Source organism: Apium graveolens, chromosome 2 (assembly GCF_009905375.1).
Source record: "Apium graveolens cultivar Ventura chromosome 2, ASM990537v1, whole genome shotgun sequence".
NCBI lineage: Eukaryota > Viridiplantae > Streptophyta > Magnoliopsida > Apiales > Apiaceae > Apium > Apium graveolens.
Genome location: NC_133648.1, coordinates 4,056,263 through 4,067,606, shown reverse-complemented (window position 1 = coordinate 4,067,606; position 11,344 = coordinate 4,056,263). Strand labels below are relative to the sequence as shown.

Sequence of the window (11,344 nt, the reverse complement as noted above, 5' to 3'; positions counted from 1 at the left end):
TTTAATTATTCTACTTCTAGATAATCAAATATTAGCGCACATAGTTCGAGCTTTGGTGATTTTATTGCGTTTTATTTTGATTTGCTTTGGTACACTATTTTGCTTTGCTTTGGTGCCACATGAATAAATAACCTGCAATTTATGCTTCATCTAAGAGTTGCATACTGGAATTTATACATGCAAGATCCCTTTGAACAAAGCATGCAACTACAAGAAAATTTTGGAATAACCTGCAAATTTTATCGTTCCTTCAAATCGTAAGAATCTCTTGCAGTAGATACACGTAGATTGTAAATTTGTTAGAGGTAATCCCCTGATCCATTGATTTACAAGTTACATTCATCCAATATACCTTACACAAATTGTAAGAAGATTATAAATATATTTATATTGCTAATAAATTAAAACAAAATACATACGAAGTTCAACAAAGTGCATCAGATAACCGTGGATCTGTCAGGAAGACATGACACTGCCTTTCAAGTAAATTTTCTGCACAGGGATCCACAAACGGCTTGGAAATTATTATTCGAGCTGCGCCTTCGATACGAATATCCCAACACTTATTGTTGGCCTTGTGGATTGAAATGAGTCGATTCCATACATTATACTTCTCTCCTCAAGCAAGATCATCATTTTTCATTTAGAACTAAACTAGTAAGAATCTAGTGACACTGGTTTCCCTCTGACTTTGATGACAAAATTAATTTATCTACAAGGCCCCGAAGCCTAAGAGCTCCTGGACCAGGTTTGAGCCTTTTTGGTTTCCCCACCTTAGAACAAGGAGGATTACCGGAGCACCAACCACCAGGTGTGAAGCTCCCATTTATTCGACCCAGAAGTTCCCTGTCGATTTGATCTAAAACAGGGTCATCCTGCTTAAATTTCCGAGCGAAGGCAGCGCCACTTTCAATCATACTTCTAGAATCGTTAATGGACAGAACTTGAGGATGTTGCTGTGGCGGTGAGTCCCAAGAAATATAGTGCATGTCATGGTTAAGTACAGTTGGAACATATTCTGGTGCATTGCATATTACAGTTTGAAAGTAACCTTCAGGAGAGGAAACGAAATTTGTGTAGTACATAAGCAGTGTTCTTGGAAGATTATCCCAACCCCATACAAGGTACTCTACAAATGAGTGTGAGAGGATCATCCAAGCAGAACCTGAATTTTGTATAAACGTTATGGTTACAGACAACTCTAGGAGCTAAAATATTAAAGCATTCTATAAGCGTTTACAAAGATGTAAATTTATTTATCTGGCTATTTAACCAGGATTTCAATTCGTTTTCTTTTAATCTGAAGATTAAAACAACATTCATACTAAAATAGGATAATTATACAGGTATTAGAATAACGAAGATTTAATGCAACTATGTTTTCCACTCGAAGGAAAAGGTTATGCAGTTACTTGATTAATAAAAAAAGAGGTAATGCAGTCCTCTGCACGGGAAGGAGAAAATTGTAGATATTGAAAAAAGGTAATAGCATTTTCTCGTGAAGTGTTATAATAAACCAGTGTTAGCATGCATTCATACTTTCACTAAAATTGTCGTTGCAGGTGAAGCACCAGATGTCCGAATATCACTGATTAAAGAAAGCGTAAAGCAATTCAGATGCATAACAGAGAGCATAAACAGATAGTGTCACAAGGAGGAAATGGTGGTTCCTTTAGAATTTAGAGAGTGAAACTTTTAGCTAAATGTCTGCACAAAGTTACTGTCTAGCCTAGAAAGAGTATAACCATACTGATCCCAAGAAAATTAACATTAATAACAATTATCTTATGCCGATGAATCCGAGGAAGTAGGTGAAGAACCGAATCAAAGTAAGATCCTGTTATTATCATATGTATCACTTTATCAGTTCATTTGTGTTTAGGATGATGATTTTCAGTTATTTGTGTATATAACTAAAGCTACCTTGTTATACTATGAACTAGATGGATTCATCAAAATATCAAACTAAACAAACGAACTGATTTTTGGATTCATATAAAATGAATAATAATATTGGGAAATGAAGAACTTGCAGAAGTTTAAAAAAAGCAACAAGTTTGAGATATTCACATTGCATATATTCAAGCCGATTCATAATGGTATTTAAATTTGTATTACGATTCATGAAAAAACAAATAAAGTAACACAAGGGACAAACTAACCAGTAAACAACTTAAAGGCCGTAGGCAAAGTTCTCCGAGGGCTAACCCAGAAGATGTCTGACTTTGTTGATTGGTAAAGCCCTGGGTCTATCATCAATGGCATTGCCCTTTTACCCCTGCATAGGCAGATGACAGGATGACAGGACATGGTAGCATTTGTCAGTCGTTTTTCTATGACTATGAATTATCAGACACTACATCAAAGATAGGATTAGTGATAATCTTACTCCTTCCATCCCAACTGGCTTGTGTGTTCAATAAAATTCAAATCCCGCTTCAAAGGAAGAAACGTGGAGAGAAGATCTGTACAAAGGAAGTTGCATGTAACATGACAGTTTAAAACTAGCATATACTCATGAGTCATAAGTATAGAAACTTTCCACAAGAAATACAGGGGACAAAGTACAAACCATCTTGAGTCACCAGGGGATAATCAGAAGCACTAAGGTTAATAAACCAATCCCAGTCCTTAGATCTCTTAAGAAGGATGGCACATGCATGAAGAGTATTAGCCACCATGGTGGGTCCTCTATAGGTAACCATATTAGCTTTAGTAATCATCAGTACATTCCCAACTTTGGCAAATATCGGTTCCTTTTCCACTCGTGTAGCCAGCTCAAGTCTCTCCTCTGGCGGAGATTCTAGATCCATATGTAGCACATATTGGTTCAAAGGATGGTACAGAGCATGAAGAGTCCTCCAAAGCTTTTCTAGATCACCCCTTGATCCAGAAATCAAATAGGCAAAGCGAGGAATAGAAGGACCAGGAGGAGGAGGTGGTGGTCCATTTTTTTCTTCAGCAAAAGACACCTTTGTTTGATTTGCAACAACTCGCGAAGGAAAAATTGAGAATATTGCATTCACTCTATGTAAAGAAGAAACTTGACCCATGTTGACGGACGTTACAAGAAGAAAAGCGCACACAATTGATGTTATAACAAGTGGAAAAACCCATTTCTTGTCCATATTTAACGACCCAATTTCAAAAACTTTACCCGGGTTCCATCCGAGATTTATCATATCCAATTCTTGAACAACTCGTATCACTTATAAAAGGCTATCAACGTACCTTCAATAATTTCCAACGACTAATTGTTCATATTCAAAAAAAAACCCTTCTTCCAATAGATTCCATTCTTTATACACATTCGACGAATAGTTCTCCTAAACAACCAAGAACAATAAAATCTTGATTTCACACAATTAAACATGAAAACTATAAACTACTCATATATTCGACAACGAATACGAGGTCACACAAACTAAAAAAATGCCATAAAACTACATTGACAAATGTCACAATGAGCTATAAAATATGAGCTAGTGGATTAAAAACAAACACATTTCAAGAAAATAACATAATCATAAACAAAAACACTACCAAACCTTGAATCAACATCTATCACCATAAAAAACATTAAAGCTACAAACTTTATCAAAACCCCAGATAGAAAAAACAGTGAATTTAAAATTTAATTAAATTACAAAAATCAAATTTAATTAAATGACAAAAATCAAATTTAATTAACAGCCCCATCATCACAAACAACATTATTCATCTATGCACATATAAATTATGTTAGAATCAGTGAAGAATTGTAAAAATATATAAAATAATTGAGTTAAAATATGAGATCATGAGGTTGAATTGTACCTGTAAGTGCAGAATATGAGAGGATGTAGATAAAAGAATGTTGGGTTTGTATGTATAGATTGGTAGAAGGGTCAAGATTAAACACAGTGACAAATCAGTGAAGAAGATGGAGCTGTGTTTACACTCTTGTAATATGAGAGAGAGAGGGAGAGAGAGATTTGTTAAGTGAAAAAATATGGCAAGTGTATAAGCTGTGACATGAGAGAGAGAGAGAGAGAGAGAGAGAGAGAGAGAGAGATTTGATAAGTGAAAAATATGGAATGTCTATAAGCTGTTTTTAGTTCTTTAATTAGGCTTTAAATAATTATCTACTGTTATCTTATCTCATCTTTAAGTTTTTGTATCTTAACTATTAATACGTTTTTAATACATGCTATAGTTACATAGGTGATGAATTATGTGCTCAGGGACAGTTTTGTCTTTTCACTTTTATCTTGCTCATGCAATTAATTATTGACTGGATTTAACATTTTTTTAGTAATGATACACATGTTTTTTTACTAATTAAACTTACATATCTTACAGCTGTGCATCTATTCTAACAAATTTCAGAGGTGAGCGGGAATCGAAACCGGAATTATGGACGATGAAAAGATAGGCTTTAATCACTTAAGATATCGTATCGCGCTCGAGATATATATGTTTTAACATATAAATCTGGTTAAGTAAAAATTGAACCAATCATACGTGACGATCACGCTGAATTATAAATGATTTTTTAATAATAATAATGAAACTAAATATTCATTAGTCATGTGATATAATAATTTGACTGAAATCCAATACTCCCTCTGTTTTCTTTTATATGTCATTTGACTTTTTTGCACACAATTCTAATTTTTTTGACCAGATAGATAAAATAATATTTTTTAACATTTTCTTTTTCTAAATTAAAGTTTTAATTATATATTTTTATTCACAAAAAAAAAAAATTAATAATTATTATTCTAACTATGCAATCAAATCATTTAAAAGTGTGTTCACAAAACTCAAACGTCATATAATAAAAAACAGAAAAAATTGCTCATATAAATTCTCAACTAAAATCTCGTATAAATCGAACATGTGATTTATCGTCCAAGAAACTCAAAATTTTTTATTAGGTCAGTTATTTTGGCACTTTGGAAAAATTGAGTGGATGGAAAGACACCAAAATGCAAGTTTAGATTTTGCAGGCCTTGATTTGGAATGATTGTGTGAAATGTGAACTAGTTGACAATTGTAAATCAAAGTCTTTTTGCGTATAAAATACCAAAAAGTCTTTAGTGTCACATTCGCCTGAATTTCCTATAAAATATGCTACTAGTAGTAGTCTGTTGGACAGCAGTTGAGCATTTATTGGTCTGACCTACGTAACCTTTGGTTTGTATTTTTCTCATTTTGGGTGGGCCCACATGAAAGTGGGTGAAGAGTTTTTGGGCCTTTAAGTTTGGGTCGGATTTATGAAGATTAAATTGGATACTGGGCCTGTTATGGCCATCTCTTTATTTACTTTACTCCTCTGCTGGGCCATCTTTCAAGTCTTTTAACCAAATTTTATAGAACTCGAAATTAGGTTGTTGTCGGTTTCGTCTGTAAAATTAGGTTAATTGCCCGATTTTCTGAGTACTCGTTTTAAAAATTCAAGTACTTGTCGAGTTTTTACTTAAGTCTAAATCGGTACATTACTATTTTTTGAATACTGACTCGAGGATGAGTCAAACCTATTTTTAAACTATATTATTTCGTCAAGTCCCAAATGTCAAATAAAATTTAAGTTTCCAAACAGACACTAAACTCGTATAAATAATGGACGAAATTACGGTGCAGGTACCAACTCTTTTCTAGTAAAAAAGTTTGGGCGCCAAATGCAAACCTCAATGTTACAAATTTCATGAAAATTAAAGTGTAAGAGCAAATCCAACCATGTGCTAGTAGCTTACTTATAAATATTATAAAATAATACTACTTCCGTTGGGGGACGGGGGCTTGGCACGCACTTTAATGCTCTTATTAAATGTAGTTGCATAATTTATAATGTTTAAATTTTTATACAATAAAAGAAAATCTTAAAAATAAATTACGAAAATATACTTTATAGTTGCCTTAAAATGCGTGTCAAACATGTGAAAAAAACTATAGAGAAATGAGAGAGACGGAGGTAGTAGCTTTTAGTAAGTTATGACATAATTTTATATTTCAACTCCAACAATGATCTCTAAACTCATCACTTATTATTATTATTATTATAATAAATTTAAAAAAAATATGAACAAAAAGTGGAAGAAAGAGAAAGAAAAAAGTGGAAGAAAAAGTGAGAAATGAATATTTTATTAATAACAATGATATAAGTGATGACTAGTTATTCCCTAAAGATAAGGCATAAAGGTGATGTATTAGTGATTTAGGGAACCACTAAGACATTGTTGGAGTGTAAATTTAAGCCAAGTTCCTTATATTTGAATTTAAGAGTCCATTTAAGGAAGTGTTGGACTTGCTCTAACATCGTAGATAGTGAAATAGTTGTTAAAAATTTTGTAAATAGGTTTAAATAAATGTTTTTGGCTAAATCTTATAAGTGTTCTTGTAAAGAAGTTGTATAAATTGCTTCTTTTAACAAAACTATGGACCTTTGCCCTCGCGCTACGCGTGCTGGCCAAAATATCTGTAATTTTCATTTTTTAAAATGAATTGACAGTAAATATATTTTGCATATAATTTTGTTATTTATTTTTTAATTTTCGGTGAAAGTTGTAGTGTCCGATTTACATAAATTTATAACATGCTATAACAACGACTATTGCACTATGCTCGCAGCCACGATTCATTTTATGAAATATATTGTTAAAAATAATTAGGAAAGTTAAAAATAGCCAACAATCATTATTACTTGTTATAGTTACAGAGGAAAACAAAAAAAATAAGAATGACAATACAATACAACAGTCACATCCATTTTTAGATGACGTCACATACTCTGCATCTAAAAAAGTATAAAGTGTGGCAAGTTAATAAATATTTTACAAACGTATGTACAATATTGATATAAAACTTAATTATAGAATTATTTGATTTTAGTAAAAATTCGTAATAAAGCATTTATATTTCCATCCAATTTATAAGAAGAAGTATAGTGTCAATTTAATAAATAAAACTATCTTTTTAGGATGGACAAAATACTTGAAGAATACAATAACATATTCTAATAAAACACACAAACTTCAGGTCAGCGTATCTAAATAGTACTCGACCTACATTTTCATACACTCGTTCAATTTGAAGTTGATTCAAGAAATTATTGGTTGGGGGTTGAAGTACTACATTCGATACTATAACTAATCCATAGTATTTCAGTATGGAAACTTAATTTCAAAGAGGTAAGTTATTCATTTCCCTTATAATTTAGTCATTGTTACAATAAGAAATTGATGTTAGATTGATCATTGAATGTAAATTGATGCAGAAATGGATCTAAAAGCAGTTTAGATATGTTTTGTTTATACAAATATGCATGGGTTTTACAGAAAGGGGGAATTGGTATGTATTGACATGTATCTCTGTACTTTGTTCAAGTTCGCTTGCTCTTTATGTGATCATTGTAATTGTTATAGTAGTTGTTATGTATTAGGGACTTTGTTTTGCTTACTTTTTGCAAATTATGCAGTTTCTGCAATTACCATTTTATGTAGACTATGGTAGTGACCTCCCTGCTGAGGTTAAGTTGTTACGACCCTTGAATATTCTTTGGAATGGAAAATATCCCAGAAAATCAAAGAGCATCAAAGTTTTGTCGGATATGATGACTTTCTACTTAATGAAGCACTACCACATGGTTCCATTAGAATATGAAGGAGGAGCACAATTCAATTTTCAAGTATATAATCCGTATGCGGTGGAAATGAGATATACAGAAGTTGCATAGGATTTTTACTTGATGTGGACCGATACTGATCTAGAAAGACTGAGTACCATTTTTTCTTATAATGCTACAACTAATTTTTGCATTGTTCATCATATACTTATTGAAGACAAACATTTGTTAGGCACTGCATTCCCAGAGGTAACAAATAAACGTAAATATTTAGATATTTATTTTATAATATTGTGGTTTTTTTATTGTTTTGCCCCTAATATTATTGTACCGTCTAGGTTATCAATTCAGATATTTGCGACAAAATTGGGTTATGTGAAAAGTCTCCAGTCAATACATTTTGTTTTGAAGATCAAGAATGGCCTATTCATGTAAAGTAGGTTCATGACACAGTATTAATTACTAAGGAGTGGAATTGGTTTATTGAAGATACGTAAAATTAAAATTAGTGATACCATTGCTTTCCAGCATACTGTCGAAGGACGAAGTTTAAAATATGTGTTTTTGATGAATCTGTCATTCCAAAAAAGGGAACTTATGGAGGTATTTTATCATTAACAGTTTCTGATTAAAAACCTAAGATTTTAAAATTGTTTCCCAAGTTGGATTGCAACAGGTGAGATAGATGATGTTCAACATTATGGCAAGTTTTTTAAGGTTATTACAGATCATACGTTACAGTTCGGGGCACTGGTATGTTTGTATTTTGTTTTTGTTTTATAAGTACTCAATAACTGAAATGAGGTCTTGTATTAATTAATAACCTTACTACGCAGGAAGTACCACATGTGTTTTACTGTCATCATGGTAAAAAAAACTTTCCAATAACTTAAAAATCTTTTTCGGTGGTGGAATGAGTGCAAAATTTCAATTATGTTTTGCGGAGTAGAAGATTTATGGGATGAATCAGTTTTTACGAAATTACGATGTACATGAGGGTTATATTATGATTTTTAAATATTTAGGTATTTCTGACTTTGAAATTTCTGTTTATGATACGGAATGCATTAATCACCTTGGTAATTGTAATGGAACTTACCGCTTTGAAGATTTCATGTTGAATTCATATTCTGAAGAAATTATTGAGATTGATGATAGTTTGGATGTAATATCATAAGGTAAAAATAGTTAAATATTTTAATATTGTTGTTGTAGGATATCAATTAGATATGGAGGGTTTATACGTTTATGTCATGCTACTTTGAGTGATAGTATTAAAGGGAATTCTCGAAATACATTTATTTATAAAAGTCTTTTTATGTTTCATATTTGAACCTTTTTACATTTTGTCATAAATTCTCACGTTTGGGAGTATTTTGATGATGATTTATGGACAAAATATTGGTTGTCAAAGACTCACTCCCAGATCAATGCTTATGATGAGAGGTATAGAGACTTGCAGTTGCCAAAGTTTTTATTAACTAACTTGCAGTTATTTAACTGCACATTATAGAACATCCAAACTGATCAATATTTTGTGCTTATATAAGGGGAAGGTAAATGATCTCTAACATACAAACACATAGATAGAAAAACCTTCTTTTATATATCGGAAAAAATGACTTCACACAGCGCAAAGAGGAAACGATGGTCAGGAATTAAAAATATGGCAATACAAGAGCTGCATAAATTGGTTATCACTTCCGCAAAATTCAACACTGATGTGGAAGATGCAAATGTTTTCTTCTCAGAGTTGTATGCATCAATGAAAATGTTAGATATATTTGATAATGTCATGGCTAATATGTTTTATGTTTAGCTTTCAGATCTTATGTGAACAGGATAAATCAGTACTTAACTGTTGATCAGTACTTATACTGGAAGTCAGGACTTAAGGATATCAGTACTTATATTATCAGGAGATAATCATCAGAAGATAGATATCAGAACTTAAGTGCTGAAGGACAATCAGATAAGGACAGTAGCTGATTAAAGGAAATAAGATTGAGATAAACATAAGAAGAGATATGCATGAAGAAGGAATTCCGTGAAGAATGGAATACTTGGAAGAAAAGATATATGATTGATATATTTTAGGAAGCAGAATTATATTCCATATCAATTAGCGATTATCTTGTAACTGTGTAGTATATAAACACAGACATAGGGTTTACACTATAAGTGTTATCATTATTAGAAAAGATTATTCATTGTAACCCTAGCAGCTCTCGTGATATTTGTTCATCACTGAGAGGTAACAGTTCCATACTGTAACAGAGTTTATTGTTTTAATAAAGTTTGTTTTCTGTTACTTAAGTTCTTGAAGTTCGATTTGAGTGTACTATTCACTGTATTCACCCCCTCTACAGTGTGTGTGTGACCTAACAATTGGTATCAGAGCCTATCTGTTAACTTACATACAGTTAAAGATCCAAACACAATCATGTCGGACACAGAAACTCCAACTAAGCCTACCACAACTGAGGAACCACCAAAGACACAAATTCAGAGTCGGTATGAGACCATAAGAGTCCCCATATTGAGACCATCTGAATATCCCATATGGAAGGTAAGGATGACCATGTTCCTGGAAGCAACAGATCCAGAATACCTGGATAGAATCAAGGAAGGTCCTCACAAACCAACCAAACTCGCAGTTGCAGTTGCAGGTGAAGCAGCAATGACCGTACCAAAGGAGAAGAGTGATTATACTGCTGAGGACATAGCATCAATTGCTAAGGATGCTAAGGTACGACACTTACTGCATAGTGCCATTGATAATGTAATGTCAAACAGGGTAATCAACTGCAAGACTGCTAAGGAGATATGGGATGCTCTGGAAACAAGGTGTCAGGGAACTGACACAATTAAGAAGAACAGGAAGACAATACTCACTCAAGAGTATGAACACTTTGACTCAAAGACTAATGAGTCATTGAATGATTTATATGATAGATTTGTCAAACTTTTGAATGATTTGTTATTGGTTGATAAAGAGTATGATCTTGAAGATTCAAACCTTAAGTTCCTGTTAGCTCTTCCTGAATGCTGGGATTTGAAGGCAACGACAATAAGAGACAACTACAATCTTGATGAAACAACTCTTGACGAAATCTATGGAATGCTCAAGACTCATGAGCTGGAGATGGAACAAAGAAGCAAGAGGAAAGGAGGAAACTCAAAGACAATTGCTCTTAAGGCTGAAGAAGAATTCCCCAAAGCAGCTTCCTCAAAGAAAGACAAGGGTAAAGCTCTTTTCATAAAGTCTGATACTGAGTCATCAAGTTCTGAGAGTGATGATGACTCAGATTCTGAAAGCTTGCCTGAGACTGATGCTGATGAGGAGATGATGAAGCTGTGTGCTCTTATGGTGAAAGGAATCACCAAGATTGCATACAGGAAGTTCAGGAAGGGAAAGAAGTTTTCCAGAAAAAGCATAAGTTCTGATAAGAAGAATTTCAGAAGATCTGAAGGCAGAGGAGGAAAGTCTGACAGAGGAGATTACACCAATGTTAAATGCTATAACTGTGGTGAGAAAGGCCACATATCTCCTGACTGTAAGAAGGTAAAGGGTGACAGAGGCAAGGCTCTTGTCACAAAGCAGAAAAGCTGGACAGACACTTCAGACTCTGAAAGTGAGGAGAACTATGAATTGATGGCAAATGCTGATAAAGAAAGTGCTGAGAGCAGTTCTGAAGCTGCTGAAACAAAGGTACCTCAGACTACTTATGCTTTTCA

General features: G+C 33.1%; 1 protein-coding gene across 1 annotated transcript; it reads right to left on the bottom strand.

Moving 5' to 3' along the window:
* Positions 1 to 255: 255 nt before the first annotated feature.
* Positions 256 to 4,046, bottom strand: LOC141706757 (beta-glucuronosyltransferase GlcAT14B-like). Its single transcript, XM_074509585.1, has 5 exons — positions 3,817 to 4,046; positions 2,573 to 3,326; positions 2,390 to 2,465; positions 2,163 to 2,278; positions 256 to 1,165 (listed from the first exon to the last, which is right to left on the bottom strand). Exons 2-5 carry the CDS (start codon positions 3,180 to 3,182, stop codon positions 666 to 668), a joined length of 1,302 nt encoding a protein of 433 aa, XP_074365686.1. The 5' UTR covers positions 3,183 to 3,326; positions 3,817 to 4,046; the 3' UTR covers positions 256 to 665.
* Positions 4,047 to 11,344: the final 7,298 nt, after the last annotated feature.